General features: G+C 44.7%; 1 protein-coding gene across 5 annotated transcripts in view; it reads right to left on the reverse strand.

The window, feature by feature from the left end:
• Pbp45 (proximal sequence element A Pbp45) overlaps positions 1-17628 on the reverse strand; it is a 98778-nt gene continuing 81150 nt past the window's right edge. For all 5 annotated transcript variants that reach the window (XM_069301489.1, XM_069301486.1, XM_069301488.1 and 2 more), the window contains exons 7-8: positions 13942-14115; positions 1-6787 (exon numbers count right to left, since the gene is read on the reverse strand). In XM_069301489.1, the coding sequence (XP_069157590.1) occupies positions 3321-6787; positions 13942-14115 (3641 nt within the window). In that variant the 3' untranslated portion in view covers positions 1-3320. The remainder of the gene's footprint in view (positions 6788-13941; positions 14116-17628) is intronic.

Below are 17628 nucleotides of genomic sequence, written 5' to 3' on the forward strand. Positions count from 1 at the left end.
TGGGAAAACTGACCATTTAATTAAAGAGGTTTCAATGTACATGGCAAATGAAAATGTCATTAGTTAATTCATTAATGCACTGCTCATGTGTTGTGAGGCTGCAAGTGCATAACCTTCCCAGACTTGATAATACTTGCACTAGAGATACACAGTACTGAATGAAGGTTCGCCTTGCTAAGTGTCATGGTTTACATTTATCTTCAAAAATATTCCAATTTCATGACAGAACAAAAATGTTGTACTCATTAAAAAAAATTAATACCATGGGACTCTGGTCAAATGAACTCTGCCTTTGCAGGTCTCCACATGCAGCAGAATGGGCCATTCTGATCAATAAATCAAGTACAGAATAAAAACAGTGAATGAGCATAATTACTTCGTTATGGAACAAAATCCAATGGCTAAATATATATTATGGTATATATAAATTATATGAATGATTTCATGCATCAAATTATGTACAAATGGTGCTTTTTTTCTTGATTTATTCATATATACAATTGTTCTGACATTCTTGTAAAGCCACCAGCACGCACAGTGTTTCGGGCAAGTCCTTAATCCTAATTTTCTCTGGAATACGACCCGCCAAATCGTTTAACAACCAGATACCCATTCACTGCTGGGTGAACAGATGTTACAGTTAAGGATTGGCGCCCGGTCAATCTTTCCCGGCCAGTATACTACCCAGGCCAAAGCGCTCGCAAAGTGCTAGGCGAGTGTCTTACCACTGTGCCACAGAGACTTTCCTGATTGCAATAATAAAATAAAATATCAAGTATTATGAAATGGCCCTTTTCTGCAAGCCCTCAATGGCTAGTACCCGAGGGGCAAAACCAACACACTGGGCATCTGTGCCCATCACACTACCTACTGGGAGCAGGTTCTAGAATTCTGCCCATTTGGAGAGGCAGGGAAGGTGGAGTCCAATGACTCCAAATAATGAAATATCCCTTCTAAAATGACTTAAAAGGGTTATAAAGACTCAAAATGCTCATGTAAAAGAAATGCTTGGTATACACAAATATAAAACAAAAACTCAAAACTATCCAAAAATGACTATCACCTTACTGTTTCCTCCTCCCACCAACAAATAGCAGCACTCTTCTACAATTTGCTGTAACTATGCTGTAACTCCCATTACAGCATATGGGAGTTAGCACACACAAGAATGTCATATAAAAATCTAAACAAGTTGGCTTTCAAATGAACAAACTTACTGGATCAAATGAACTTACTGGATCCCGTAGCCTCTCCAAGGCACAAACCAGGATTTTACATAACTTTCCCCTGCACCCGAGCTATGTCAATAGGCCGTTCTCCCTCTTCGCCCTTACATCATTACACACAGAGATCACACTAACGTGATGCATCAAATGAGCAAATCCACAAGGGCCGTGACGAGGATTCGAACGGCCTATTGACATAGCTCGGGTGCATGGAGGGAGTTGTGTAAAATCCTGGTTTGTGCCTCGGAGAGGCTACGGGATCCAGTAAGTTCAGTAGAACTTCGGTTTCAACTCTTTTTAACCCTGTCGTAGCTCAGTCGATTAAGGCAGTGTCAGGGATGCTCCCGGACACAGGTTCGAATCCTCGTCACGGCCCTTGTGGATTTGTTCATTTGATTCATCACGTTAGTGTGATCTCAGTGTGTATTCGTTTTCAAAGTCCATGCACACTGCCTATGTGAGCCCATTACTTGAGTATGCAACACCAGCATGGAACCCACACGTTGTGAAGTATAAACAGAAGCTTAAGAAAGTTCAGAGGCTTACAACTAGATTAGTACCAGAATTACAAGACCTCAGTTATAAGGACAGGTTGAGGGAACTCACCCTCACAACCTTAGAGAAGAAATAGAGGGGATATGATCACTACATACAAGATCCTGATGGGGATATATAAAGTGGATAAACGAAGCCAATTTTAATTCAAAAGGTGGTACAAGGAGGATATCAGTGGAAGTTAGACATGTAATTAAGTCGAAGAGATCTAATGAATGTTCTCATTACCTGTACAAGTGGTCAGCTAGTGGAATGCATTAAAGGAAGAGGATGGTTGAAGTCAATTCCATCCACAACTTTTAGAAACAATATTATGTAAACATTATTGTTGAAAAAGGTAATTAGCATTTCAGGTATAAATGGCTAGAGGTGGGGCATAAAGGAGTTAGATCTTACTCCCCCGTGTTCACTGATAAGTAACACGGTCGAGGGAGCCGGTCAGCCGAGTGGACAGCACGCTGGACTTGTGATCCTGTGGTCCCGGGTTCGATCCCGGGCGCCAATGGGCAGAGTTTCTTTCACCCTATGCCCCTGTTACCTAGCAGTAAAATAGGTACCTGAGTGTTAGTCAGCTGTCACGGGCTGCTTCCTGGGGGTGGAGGCCTGGTCGAGGACCGGGCCGCGGGGAGACTAAAGCCCCGAAATCATCTCAAGATAACCTCAAGTAAGGAGGAGTCTGTCGAGGCCTCCACCATCACACTTGAGCCTGATCCAACCACCTCAAGAACCCATGAGAAAGCAGGAAAACAGGCCAGTAAAATGAGGAAAAGAACGTGATGTCATTTTGAGATAGTTTTGAGGTTGTCTGATATATGTTTGCACCAATATACTCTATATGATATTGGTGCAAATTTTTTTTTTTTTTAATACTGATATTGGTTTTGAAGTTGTCTGATGCATATGTTTTGTACTGTATTTCTCTACAAGCATTTTCAGTTTTTCTGACCTGTGTCATTGTCTGGAATCTTTAAAATCCTGATGTGTTGGTCTTTTGAGTGCCCAAGCTCTGAAGAGCCAATGAGGGGGAGACACTAAAAACAAAAATTCATGTAAACAAAATGATAGAAGATATGGAATATCATAACTGTTGTTAGTACTATCTCTCTGAAATTGGCGGGGTCCAAATTGAACGAATCCATTCGACCAAAGTTCCACAGTAATAACCACGACAGCACCAAATGTTTACGTGTGAAACGGCAACACTCGCCTCTCGATAATGTTGTAAACAAACATTTTTGGTGGCTAAAAATGACAATCAATTTTTTTAACAAATTCTGTACCATGAATTCCTTAATTATAGTATATTATTTGTGAAAAATATATACAATATAACTATTTTTTATTTAGTACACTTTATGTATATCGTAACCTAAAGTCATCAATATTTTGTACACAGCTTTAAATACAGTACAAACCAATTGTTATGGTTTACTAGTTTTTGGGCATAAAAATCATGTTTAGCATCCCTTTTACTTCAAAATGCTAAGACAAATTTACTGGAGGGGGGTGGGGGGGGGGGGAAGAGGACTGCACAAAAAATTAACTTAATTTTCTCTTTTTAGGTACCAACGATTGCTTGAGAAAGAATGGCACACGAGGCTTTTCCTTTTTAACTGGAGTGCCTGTTGCTAGTCCTATTGTCTCTCTCATTGCAGACAAAGCTTTGTACTTAGGGGAGAAAAGAAAGGAACACACTTGGGGTGTTTTGGGTTTAAAATGTGTCAAACTGCTTGCATATGCTTCACTGGTGGTAGCCACTGAATCTGAATCAAACAATTTAACATCTTCCGTCTTTATGTTATAATCAGGTACCGTTTCCGTGGGAGACATGAGAATAGAATGACGATCGGGTAATATGCTTGTTGGAGACAAATTTGCATCTTGGATTTTCTCACTGTTCTTATAATTTTTAAAATTGTCTTTGCTTGGTGAACCACTATTAAGTTCTTGAACACCCAAGTCTCTGTCTTCCACATTCTCTGAAACAATAGAAGCACTGCATATTTCCACTGGCATCACCGCTGAACTTACATTTCCGTGAGCCAATTCCGGGTTGCTGTTGATGCTCATAGTGTTAGACAACACCTTGTCTACAGGCAAATATACAAAATTATCATTAATTTTAACCCTCACCACGTTACATTCCCCAACATTTGGATGGGACGCATAAGTTACGGAACTAATAGGTGATGGTGTCGTTTGTATTCTCGAAGAACTTCTCAACGGTGTATATGTTAGCCCCTCTAAGCATCCAGGTGAAATTTCTAACCCAGGCTGGTGTGTTGGCTGGTCCTCAAGGAACCTAGTTGGCTGACCTTCTACGGGGTAAACAGGCACCCTCTGGTAAGTAAGCAAGCTCAGAGGGCTATTAGAATAGTTTACATTTACAGCCGGAACAGACGTGGTAGTAGTAACAGTAGCAGCCAGGGTTCTTGGAGTGACAGGTGACTGAAGTATACTTGTTGGTGAACTATGAGGTACTCCATGAAAATCTAAACCACTGGAACTATGACCCTGATCCGTTGAAACAACAAAATGTTGTGAAGAAACTGGGTTTGATGCAGACAAAGGATTGTTTATGTGCAATACTGCTGGTGTCGGAGATGAGTACACAGCAACTCGGGAATTAGAAAGAGCTACCTTTGAATTTTCTACTGAAGATTGACACATATGGATCTGTCTAGAATGGGGAGGGTATTGTACAATCATTCCTGGTGTGCTTATAGGTCCTACAGATGTACAGGGCAAAGGGTGTGGCTGCATTTCTTTTACAACAGCACTCTGAGGATAATTTTCCTGACCAAATGACTGTTGTGCAGAATCACTATGATTAAAAGTAAATGATGTACTCAGTGGTACCTGAGAAAGTGAAAAATCCTCTTGGAAATGTACTTTTCCAATCGATTCAGACATTTCATTTTCTTGGTCTGAATTTTGGTCCATTGACATGTCTGACAAATTCACGTCTGTAAAATTACCTTCACTCGTATTCACAAACTGGACTGAATTCTCCTCTTCAGATAAATCAATTGTATTATTTTGTAAAACCTTATGACACATTGCATCCTTTATTTCTTTAGTCATCGTTCTCCGAGAATTAGGAGAGTTATCGTCAGAGACTTTAGAAATTTGATCTTCTATGATACAAACTTGATCAACAGCTCTCTTACAAGGATGCTGCTTTCTTGGAGATGATGGTGATCCCTTTATCAACATTTTGTTTAATTTTACAGGACTTTCCATCTCTCTTTCTTGGTTATATTTATCATCTTTAATTTCAACATCTATCCCTGGAATAGGAGCATCTACATGTATTATTACTGATTCAACAGAGTCAGGATAGCACTCTTCTCTGGTCTCATTTTCAGGTAGAGGAGACATTAATTTGTTGTCACCATAAATGAAGTCTGGGGACTCTGCCCTTGCGTCTTCAGAAAAATTAGAATGTCGTATCTGATAATCATTCACTTCACAAGTTACTTTAACACATGGAGTAGTTTGTACTTTCTCTTGCTCAGCAGTAGGTTTTTTACTCTTAGGAGTTCCTGGTAAATAAGGAGTTGAAGGGAAGTAATGGGTCACACCACCAACCTTTATGGGTACCATTGTTATCTTGGCTTTTTTACCGGCCTTTGGAATCCAAGCTCTTTTTGCTGCTTGTTTTGGTGGAACTGAAATAACTTGTTCTTGTACATTACTGTTGATTGGTGCATTCACTTTCTTGGTATACTTTGATGGAGATGTATACCTTAAGTGTTCATTCTGAGAAGACAAACCTTGAGAAAGCTTGTTCTCCCCACTCTCGCCTTCAGCGACACAACCAGAAACATGGCTTTTTATATCAGCTTGGCTACTGTCATCGCTAAGAGTTAAAAACTTGAGTAATTTCTTCTTCAAGGATTTCATCTTACGTTCATCTTTTTTTATCGATTCCCAAACAGTCTTTTTTATTTTATATTTCATCTTTCTGAGAATATTGGTTCCAGTCTTATTAAAATGTACATCTAAAACTAGAAAACTCTCATCTAGACTTACAGACTCATAAATCTGCATCATACCTGACTGTATTGCATCTGCACAGTCGGTCATTGTTTGAGCCTCACACAAGTTAGTGACTTTAAGGTGTTCATCAACATGGCAATTGGGCTTCACCTGCAAAATAAGCTTAGTCTGTTCGGAGGGCAGGTCTATGATAGGTGCATCTACCTGAATGCTGTTTGAAGCATTAATGGCAGGTAAATCATGCTCTGATGAACCTACCTCTAACAATTCCTGTAATGCTTTGGCTTTTCCTTTTTTATTTCCAAAGAGAAGGGCCAATTTTTCTTTTATTGGAACATTTCGTTTAGAATTGTTTAATGCCTTGTAAAGAGCAGTTTTCCTTGGCCGTCCTCGTCTACGCTTAGGACGCGGTGTTACTTTAGGTACAGTATTAAACCATTCCTCCTCAATGTTTTCAACAGTATTTGAAGGAGGGCTCGTTTCATTTTTCATGAGAGTTTGCACTTCATTTTCCTCTGAAAGGCCATCAACAGCAAGTTCATTGTCTGCCTTTAGTTCATTATCTCCCTCTAGTTCCTCATCAGCCACAACTTCTTCATCAGCTGCCAGTTCATTATCTGCATCATCATCACTTCTTAAGTGATCTAAATCCTCTGTACTGCCAGTAGTATCATGAGCTGGTTCTTCAGTCTCTTCTCTAGGCTTCAATGGCATACTAAGGATGCTGGGAGAGGGTGGACTCATGAAGTCCCTCACTTCCTTCTCCATTAACGACTCCAGAGTTTTATAAACCTTACGTTTACCGGGACCGGATAAATCATTTATCTTGACAACTTCATTGTCTTGCTCTTCATCACGAGGTCTGCTAAGCCTTCTCTTTATTAAAACTCTTCTTCCCATCTTTCCTTTAAATACAAAGTTACTCACTATTCCTCTCTTGTGTAGATATTCTTGACTGGTATCTGCAGTCAAAGCTTTTGCCCGAACATGAGCTCTCCTGGCACCTGGAAAGAAGATAAACCTTAGAGAAACAGGAGAGTAAATGGATGTCTTCGTTAAGTCAAATATCGCCAGCTGGAGTCTTCATTTTAGAATAAATATCTATATCTAATGCAGATGATGAGTCACAATAACGTGGCTGAGGAAATGATGACCAAACTACAACTTTGAAGATGGAGAAGAGACGATGTTTGGGTCCGTTCTGGACTATTATCATGATAATGGTCCAGGATGGACCAAACAGTTGTCGCTTCTCCATCTTCTGAGCTGTGGTTTGGTGGTGGTGGTGGTCATCATCATCATCACCATCATAATATAATATATATATATATATATATATATATATACATATATATATATATATATATATAATTTATTTATTTATTTATTACACACACACACACTTCAGAATTGCTTTTAAATACATGGATGGCGATATACTAAAGAAATTGTTCACGACTTTTGTTAGGCCAAAGCTAGAATATGCAGCGGTTGTGTGGTGCCCATATCTTAAGAAGCATATCAACAAACTGGAAAAGGTGCAAAGACATGCTACTAAGTGGCTCCCAGAACTGAAGGGCAAGAGCTACGAGGAGAGGTTAGAGGCATTAAATATGCCAAAACTAGATGACAGAAGAAAAAGAGGTGATATGATCACTACATACAAAATAGTAACAGGAATTGATAAAATCGATAGGGAAGATTTCCTGAGACCTGGAACTTTAAGAACAAGAGGTCATAGATTTAAACTAGCTAAACACAGATGCCGAAGATATATAAGAAAATTCACTTTCGCAAACAGAGTGGTAGACAGTTGGAACAAGTTAGGGGAGAAGGTGGTGGAGGCCAAGGCCGTCAGTAGTTTCAAAGCGTTATATGACCAAGAGTGCTGGGAAGACGGGACATCACGAGCGTAGCTCTCATCCTGTAACTACACTTAGGTAATTACACACACACACAGTGGAACCTCGAATGACGAGTGCCTCAATCTACAAGCATTTCGAATAACGAGCTCGCCACTCTGCGAAAATTTGTCTCGATTGATGAGATTTCGCTTGATTAACCCTCAAACTGCTAGGGGCCCAAATGGAATTCACACCCACAGGCGCAAAAAAAAAAAAAAAAAAAAAAAAAATCCCAAAAATTCTTTCGTCTTATAGAAGTGTTAATTTTTGTTCCCTGATCACAGAAAAAAAAAAAAAAAAAACGTAGGTGGCATATTTTAGCCGCAATAGGGTAGGGAAGTGTGGCAAAAAAGGGGCATTGACAGAGCCTTCGCCAGACGAGGTCTACTCCGCCCGAGCTGTCAGATGGCAGTTGCCACAAATATATTATTACCTAATTATTTCAATGTCTCTGATTGATTTTTTCTTAGTTTTTTTGCAGTAATATTATTCCATACAGTGAATTGTGGTATATTTATATAATAAAATGTGTGAACCATCGCTGTACTCAAAAGTATGATGTGCATATTAGTGATTCAATTATTATGTTCATAAAACAATAAACAAATAGTTTTGCTGTTGTTACACTATATGCACAGGTTATATATAAGTATCTGCATGTTTTGCTCACCATAACAAACTACTAAGTTGGTCTTGTGAGTCAAAAAGCAACGAGGAGTGACCGCCACACACCAGCGAGCCACTTACTGCCACTCCCTCCCTCACCCTCATTCTCCTCCCACAATACTGTTTTTGCATTTATTCACTATACACAGACGTTATATACACGTATTTACATGTTTTGTTCACCATAACTGTACATCTAAGCTTGTATGGTGAGTAAAGGCACAAAGATGTAGCTACTCACACAGTCAGCTGATCGGCAGCCGCCCTCAAGGCCAGACACACTAATATTTCTCCTCCAACAATATTGTTTGTGGTGTTATTACGCTATATACGACCCAACTATATAGTGACCCAACAGGCAGCATGACGGAGGTAAAAGTGGCGACTGTCACCCGGAGACAAGGGCACAACAACCAACAATCCCGTACAAGACGGGTTGGAACCCGGAAGACACATTCAATGGTCCCCCGAGCCCAGACAGGGGTTTCCCGGGCCCGTAGACTGACTGCTACGGGAAGCCCGGGCAAGGTGTTGCTAAACCGGTAGGGGATAGCACTGAAAACCCCTGAGACGTGTACAATCACGGGAGCCTAGCAGAGGGCTGCCAAACACTACCAGTGCAACTATAGCCACACTGGGCAGACCCCCACCAGGCAATTGAAAATAAAAACAAAAGAAAACCCTCGCAAAAGTACACCGTCTCCAGAGGCAACAGGAACCGGTTGCCGCTTAGGTGGCAGGCTGTGCAACACCTTGACGCCCTAACCAGTACAATACCAATCCCTACCCAGGGCCAAACAAGGGCCCCGGGTTCCAAGCCCCAGCTGGCCCCAAGGGCAAGGCAAATGCCGAGCAGCAAGAACCTCTACGGGAATGGTTCCCGAACGCCCCAGGGAAGATAACCCTGTTACGCAAGGGCAGTACTCACAGGGCACTTAGGGAAGTCAGCCGCTAAGCGCATGCAGCCCCGGCACTGATGAGGTACTCCTGGCCACCGCACAACACAACACACGGCAGTGAACGCCACACAAGGCAAACACCGCCTAGGAAACTGAGGCCAGAGAAGCGTCTATCCCGGTTGACATTACCTTACGAACTGAAGCTTGGCAGCCGGCGCGGTTGGTCCGGGGCTCCCCCCTCCCCCTCTCGGGGTGGGGAGGGCTGCGCGGACGATCGGCGCGGCAGTAAAGTGTGATGTTACGTCACCGCGCCGCTGTTTGCGCAGCTCCCCTCTCCCCGGGAGGGGGAAGGGAGAGCCCCAGACCTCTCATACCGGTGATCCACCCATCAGTTCTGAGGCTGGATGTCAAAACATGCAAAAAAACTGCCGACCAGGAGGGAGGGAGGGAGGGAGGGTTGCCAGGGAGCCTCCGGGTCTCACCTAGAAAATGGCGTTTCATTACATTCAACGCTGGCTTTCTGGGGGGGAGCCCCGTAGGCTCCCCGGAGCTAACTCCCCATGGAGGAAGAATAGGGACGAACCCGGGTGGCGGTCGCTGCTCACTCCTCGACCCGAAGTTGAGACAACTGGCTGCATCCACCGACCAAAGCGACAATAGGCCCAACCGGGCCCAGGGACGTGAACAAGATAACGAGCAGCCAGGACCCTGTTCGACCGCCAAAATCCCCACACCCGAAAGTCCACCCAAAACATAGTCCTAAAGAACGGCAGCAAGAGCCGCAAACTTGCGAACGTCATGGCACGGGAAGAGACCACATGCTGGCCAGCCTTAATAACCCTGCGGACGACCTGGGAGATCCGCACTTGCAAATAGGGAAGAAAGGAAGCCGGATCAACCCAAAGCGCGTCCACGGACACAGAAGCCGTGGCGCGCCAATAACGGCGGAGAGCCGCAACTGGGCACGAAACATGATGCACCCCCGCAAAAAACGAGAAGGCTGCAGAGGAACAAAACGTTCGCTCCACCCAAGTGAGCAGAAACCCCAGCGCCGGAGGGGAGCAAGAAGCTCACCAACCCGACCCACAGAGGCTAATGCCAACTGGAAAAGAGCCCCCGAGAAACAAACCGGAACCGAAGGGGCTACAAGAAACCGAGGAGAAGAAAAGAGCACCCAGTCCAACAACCAAGACGGCTCAGACGGCGCATGAGCAGGCCGGAGGTGAACCGCACTAGACAGCTTGCGGAACGGCGCACAAGTAACATCAACACCGAACGCAAGCGGAAGCGGCTCCGCCAGCGCCGTACGAAACGAGACAACAGTATGCGGCAAAATGATGGCCCCAAACTCACACAAGAGAAGGACAAGACCACGCCAACAAAACACAGCTACCTAAGAAGGGACAAAAAGGAAAAAAGGAAGGACCGCCAAAATACTCCACACTGCCGCCAAGAAGAAGCACACAAGTGGGGCCCCATCAACAAAGCCACCTTACCACCAACAGAAGGCGGGACCCCAGGTAGAGCCGAACCAGCCCTGCCATGGACCAAACGAGGTGTAGAAGAGGCGGAGCTGCGGGAAGATCTTGGGTGCGACCACCAAACAGGCAGTGCTGGAAGCCCGAACCGGCAAAGGAAGAGACGGAACGTCTGCCAGACAGAAAAAATAACTCAACGCCAGCGAGCACAATAGGAGGCCGGAGACCACGGCCCAGACTGAGACACGAAAGAAGGGACACCGCAAAACGCGGAAAAAGCCAACAGGCAGGGAAAGCCAGGAACCAGAATCCAAACCTGAAAAAGGAGGCCAAAAGGCAGGCAGCAAACGGGAACGTAAGGCACGCCAACAACACACAGTCGTTGGTCAGGTTACAGGTCAGGTCACACAAGACCAACCCGAAAAAAGTACAAGGGACGCCACCAGACCAGCACCCGAACCGAGAGGTATGAGTAAAGAGGAGACAACTGGAATGAAACCACACGACAACGGGAGACAGAAGAACCAGTGGGGGGACAACACCACCACAAGCAAGACCCACAGAGGAAATGAGAGTGTAGACAAAGCAAGAAACGCAAGGGGCACACGTATCAGGGGACACTGGCAGAACAGATGCCCAATGAGCAAAAGAAATGACAGAAGGATCCCAGCGTCAAAGTAGGAGACAAATGGAATGAATGAGGAAGGGATGTGGTGGAGACAGACCCCACACACAGAGTCAAGTGCAAATACAACAGAGATAGGATAGAGCCCAGCAGGCTCAGGAAGCTGGACCCAAGCCGAACGACATGAGACACCAAAAACCCAGAGCGCAACCCCCGCAAACACAACGAGGGAAGCACGACAAGCACAGAGGCCCTGTAAATGGCAGGTGAGTGACAGAGGGGCAGGACTAAAGAGCCAAAACTCAATCCCAGCAAGCACACCTAGTTGAATGACTGAAGAATGGACTGGAGCTAGAGGCAAAGCACCTGAGAGAAAGAGACGGAAAACACCAGCACTCAGACCTTGTGTACACCACCCAGACCAAAACAAACTCCCACGGTGCACAACCCGCGTGGCGGGAAGATGCCAACTAGGACTACTTGACAAGAAAAGTAGCCCAAACAGTTCGTGACTCGAGGGATGCGCGCAGGAGCAGAAACAGCCCAGCGCATGAGAACAGGAGCCAAAAGCAGAAAGCAGCGACATACATAGCCGGCGTATGTAATGAAGACAAGGAACCAACCGGCAACCCAATTGGGCTACATGTAGCTCAAACCGACAACCCGGACAAGTAGTATGGAAAGAAAACGAACAGTGCAGAGACCGAGCATGGAGAAAAGATACAAGAACAAAAGAACGAGACAGGGCCGAAAACCATGAATAGGCCCGGAAGAGGACCAACAAGTTGGGAGTGTTGGGAGAGTCGGGAGGGACTGTTTGGAGAATGTGGAGAGAATGAGAGACTATGATCTGTATTATATACAATAACCAAGAATTATGTTAAAACAATTCATTACAGTAAAAACTAAAGAAATATTGTCAAATATTATAACAAATACATATTTCTTAAAAACTATGTATACAGGCTGAAACTGTAGTTTCCTTCTAAAATGTAGAGATTTTTTTTCAACCCAGTGGCCTACATAACGTGCCTGCCTGCCCCAAGTGGACTCATCCAGGCCTGGTCAAGCTGAACAGTCCACGTGCTCTAGACCCCTCGTGTTATACCACAGTGCTGTATCATTAGTGAAACAATTTCTTAACACTTTCGCGCTTTGGGCCCGCGAGCGCCGCACTACCCCAGGTGGGGATTGGCGTGCCTCGGGAGGGCGAGGGAGACTGCGGTAATTCTGAAAAGTGTATACTCTTTTCAACTTTGTCACCTTAATTCTTGTCCTAAGATATTAAATTTGGTATCAATGTGTTCGCAATAGAATTATCTAGAGGCGTAAATGCATATAAACTCCAAAAGGTTGGCTTACCACCCGCAGCAAACAGAGAAAGTGAGAGCGAGTTACCCGGGAGCGCGTAAGAGCAATAAAATGTGTACATTCTTTTCACTTTGGTCACCTCAATTCTGGTCCTAGGTCTTTCATTTTGGTATCAATGTGTTTGTAATAGAATTCCCAACAGGAGTATATGCATATAATGTCAAAAACCGTAGAGTGCTCCACCTGCCGACGTGATGAATGCAGGCCGCGGTTACCCAGAAGAGAGCTCCAGGCCTTCCATTAGAGCGCTGAAACTGTAGTTTCCTTCTAAAATGTAGATACTTTTTTCTGCCCAGTGGCCTACATACTGTGTCTGCCTGCCACAAGTAGACTCATCCAGGCCTGGTCAAGCTAAACATTCCACGTGCCCTAGACCCCTCGCGTTATACCACAGTGTTGTACCATTAGTAAAACAATTTCTTAAGTAACTTTTGTTTTCAAAGGAACTTTGATAATTTTTTGCCAAGACTACAGTATGTCTGGTAGCAGCAGCAGCAGCAGTCATCCTGGAGGTGTTAAGAGGAAGAAGGTTGTGGTAACAACACCACAGACAACCAAATACAGTTTACTGACAGGGCAAATCTCATCAAAACTTAAAATATTGAGCAATTTGGAGGATACTGATCCAGACAACTTCTTTAAAAGGTCAGATGTGACACAAACACATGGAGCAACAGTTTCAAGCTCAACAAGCCACAATGTAGGAGAGAAAATAGAAAATGCCTTTTTACTCATGGGGTTATAGACCCATGGAACGGCTTACTCGCCGAAGCCACAAATGCCAAAAACACTGCTGAATTGTAAAATCCACCATGATAAAATCACCAGGGCAAATGGGGGGATCTTTGACAAGGCACTAGCTTTCTGTTCTCTTTGAAGCCACTAGAGAGATAATGGCCCTCAGGTAAAATCAAGTATATTCAGAACTGTGACTGATGTGGAGCTGACTTTTAACATGGAGCAATCTCAGCATGATAGCTTCAGGGAGCCATTGGAGGGACTTCCCCAGAAATAGGGACCATCCTTGTATCATAATAGTGTACATGTGTTGAAAGTTTTAAGATAGTATACAAAGGTGTTCTCCAGATACAACAAGGAGATTGTTTGATGGTGGGATGGGGCAAATATGGTCAAAGGAGTAACAAGAAAACATAGAAGGTATTCTTATCAGCAATACTGAATGACAAAATCATATAACATCCTTAAAGATCTTACCTATGTCTGACAGAACATTAGAAGTTTTGCCTTCTACAGAGGATGAACTTGGTAATTCTTTAAGGCCCAGTTCAATGAGTGTCTCTTCCTTCAGCTTCTTCAGAGTACTATCAACTTCTGCTGGAAGTGAAAATTGAACAAGACGGACAGCTTTTTCTGGCTCTTTACCATCACCTGTGAATTTATGCATGACAATTAGAATATGATGTGAGTACAAAGTAAAGCTTTAAAAGATAACTACATTATTAGCAAAACATTCAAAATTAAATAAAACAGAGAGTTCAAATTTAAGCAGTAGTGGTTATTGCAGTCAGTTCAAAACCATCTGGGCTCTGAGCTTGACTCGTGGTCAGGGTAAAACATCAAGGCCTGAGTCCTTACACTAGGTGTCTCTGACGACCAAACCACACCATTATCAATTCATGTGTGTGTCTGTTGTCTCTGTTCACAAAATAGTAAACTATGAGGAGTTTAACTTGAGGGGTCTGACGGCTGAGTGATCAGCGTTCGGGATTCGTTGTCCCGGGTTCGATCTCCGGCAGAGGCGGAAACAAATGTGTAACAAAAAAAGACTGGTCGAGGATCGGGCCGCGGGGAGCACTAAGCCCCGAAATCATCTCAAGATACTGTAACTTCAAGAACCCAGGTTGTCCTAGGATAGCGTGCATCTCCCATCACCCCCAATTCTGCCCACCTGTCCCCCTTTACCTGCCCCTTCCCCTCTCTCTCTTTTTCCCCCCTCTCCCTTCCTATCTCCCCACCCCTTCTTCCTCATCTCTATTAACTACCCCCTCTGGCCTACAACCTTAAATAGACAGGCAGGCAATTCCACTTATATATTTATAAATAAAAGGGGTACCTGGCTGAACCTGGGTATCTTCCCCCCTCTTCCCACCCTTTTGCCTCCTCTTGTCATCCCATCTTTCTTTTCCACCTTATGTTGTCCCTCCCATCTTTCCCATCTCTCAGAAAATGTACTATTATTAAGCACTGAAAAACTATAAAATTGTCCCCTATATTTCACACTTTCAGTCGATGAAGATTGCATCTGGGTCTCTATAAAAGCTAATATTTCCTGTAGAATTTAACTTAGGCCCACCTTAACCAGCCTATGTCTGTCCCGTATCCCAGAACATTTTCCCTGCAATGTTGGGAGACACTAGCCTCGGACATCTGGCCTCCAACCTTGAACAGACAAACAAACAAACAAACAGACTACTGTATCTCTCATACAGATAGGTGCCTTGGGGCTAGTCAACTGCTGTAGGTTGCAACCTGGAAAAGATCAAGGAAACCTTGATAACCTTAACAGTCTTACTGCTCCAGACAATGGCAAACTTCTTCCACTGCAAAACTAACACCAACATTTTACACACTTAGAATTTATTCGGTTGTTTTCTAAGCCACAAGTGCACTATTTTTGTAACATCATCAAAACAGTCCAAGTGCTTTCCACTTAATGACTCCAAGTGACCCAAAAATATGATAAGATGCCTAGAGTCAAGACAGCGAAAATAGAGAATGGAGTGTAATGATATGCCACTTTCTGGGAGGCAGTTAGTAGCTCCAACACTTATTTTCTTCCCTAATAAGTTTAAGGAATTCACTGACTATGGATTTTCTACAGAAATGACAAGTGTTCTGGAGAGAAGATAAAGCAAGTACATTAGAGCATTAGCTGCATGTGCATGGTTTCCACACTAAACCTGAAGACAGGCAAATATGACTGTTGAAAGAAGTGTTATGCAAATAAAACTTGAAAAACTCAGTGATCATGGAGCAAGATACTACATGAACAGATGAACCTCGGTAATGTGTGGCATGTACACAAGAAGAGTTTGCTGTAGTGCAGTGGTCTATGTCCTCGACTAAATATCATGACTATCGTTCAATTTTCAGGAGGGACAGAAATGGTCACACACATTTCCTTTCACCTAATTACACTAGCAGCAGTAAATAGCTATACAGGAGTTTGACATTGTTGTGGGTTGCATCCTGGTAAGGTCAGTAGTTGGCCTAGAGGGACTTCAATAGAACCAGGTAGAGGATTCCTATTACAGATAAGGGAATCAAGTGTGTGGAGTTGCACAAACTGGCAAAGGAATAAGAGAAACTGCTAGGGTGTAATAAAAAACCAGCGTTGAATGTAATGAAACGCCATTTTCTGGGTGATCCCCGGAGGCTCCCTGGAGCTTATCGGGTATGTTATATTAGATCGGGACACTAGCTAAGGGGTTCAGACCTACCAGGGACCAGTGCCAGAACCTGGCCCCTTCAGAGAGGTTTCAAGGAGCAATGGCACTGGAAAACCCTCTTGTGGTTGGGGTTTTCCTTATCTGCCATCGACCGGGGTTAGGCACCCAGAAAGGTAGGCATAACAAAACAAACCCCACATGGTAAAAAACTAAAACAAAAAAACGAACAGAGAGGTAGGAACTCCTTACAATCCCAAGGAAACAAGCAAACAAAAAAACATCACACTTTACTGCCGCGCCGATCGTCCGCGCAACCCTCCCCGCCCCGAGAGGGGGAGGGGGTAGCCCTGGACCTACCGCGCTGGCTGCCAAGCTTCAGTTCGGAAGCTAAGTTTCAACCAACGCGAAAAAAACGCCGACCGGTGAGAGGGAGGGTTGCCAGGGAGCCTCCGGGGCTCACCCAGAAAATGGTGTTTCATTACATTCAACACTGGTTTTCTGTGGGGAGCCCCTACGGCTCCCTGGAGCTTCATACCCAAAGAGAAGGAAAAGAAAGGGCTAACCCGGTAGGCGGCCGCCACAAACTCCGCAACGCGAAGCCGAGACAACAGGATGACAACAGACAACAGAAGCTCGCTCGCACACCCAGGCACATGTAAACAAACCGCAACGCCGCCCTGGTGGCTACGCCGGGAAACCGGCAGACGAAAATGGCCGTCAGAACAAGAGGGCTGTGACCGATGCTAAAGATACGAAAACATGCCAGCAAAAGTGGGAAGCAAGCAGACTGGATGGGCGAAAAACTCCGCCCAAAAGCAGAAAACCCAGGCAGGGGCAAACCGCCCCAGAACTGCTAGCAGGCATCCCCCACAGCCCCAGGAACCAGCAACAGAGACCCCGGGGCAGAGCCGTCCTCCAAGCCCTCCGGCCTTAAAGAAAAGGAAGAGTCCATGGGAAAGGCAGCAAGAAAGGGCTGCTGGTAAGACCCAGAAGCCTTGGCAGGAGGAACAGGCTTGAAAACCTCCGTCCCCCAACCCAAACGGGGCAGCCCCCGAAAACCGCCCGAGTCTCGGCACCAACTAAACACCGCCCCGACCTCGAAACCTGCAGACGGTCCGGAGCCGGAAACAGGGAGGAAAAGGGGCGAACAGCACCTAACCAAAATGGGGCGGCCTCGGGGCATCCAAGTGGGAAACCAACCTAGCATGTTGCAGCAACCTAACCTAGCTTGCAACACGGATGCTGCCTGTACTCTGAACAGTAATAACATCAGGAGAGTACTGGAGATCAAGCAGAGAATTACTCTCGCAAGACTCAGGGTCAAGGTGTCAGTGACCCAACAGGCAGCATGACGGAGGTAAAAGTGGCGACTGTCACCCGGAGACAAGGGCACAACAACCAACAAACCCGTACAAGACGGGTTGGAACCCGGAAGACACATTCAATGGTCCCCCGAGCCCAGACAGGGGTTTCCAGGGCCCGTAGGCTGACT

This window comes from Procambarus clarkii, chromosome 45 (genome assembly GCF_040958095.1).
Source record: "Procambarus clarkii isolate CNS0578487 chromosome 45, FALCON_Pclarkii_2.0, whole genome shotgun sequence".
Taxonomy (NCBI): Eukaryota; Metazoa; Arthropoda; class Malacostraca; order Decapoda; family Cambaridae; genus Procambarus; species Procambarus clarkii.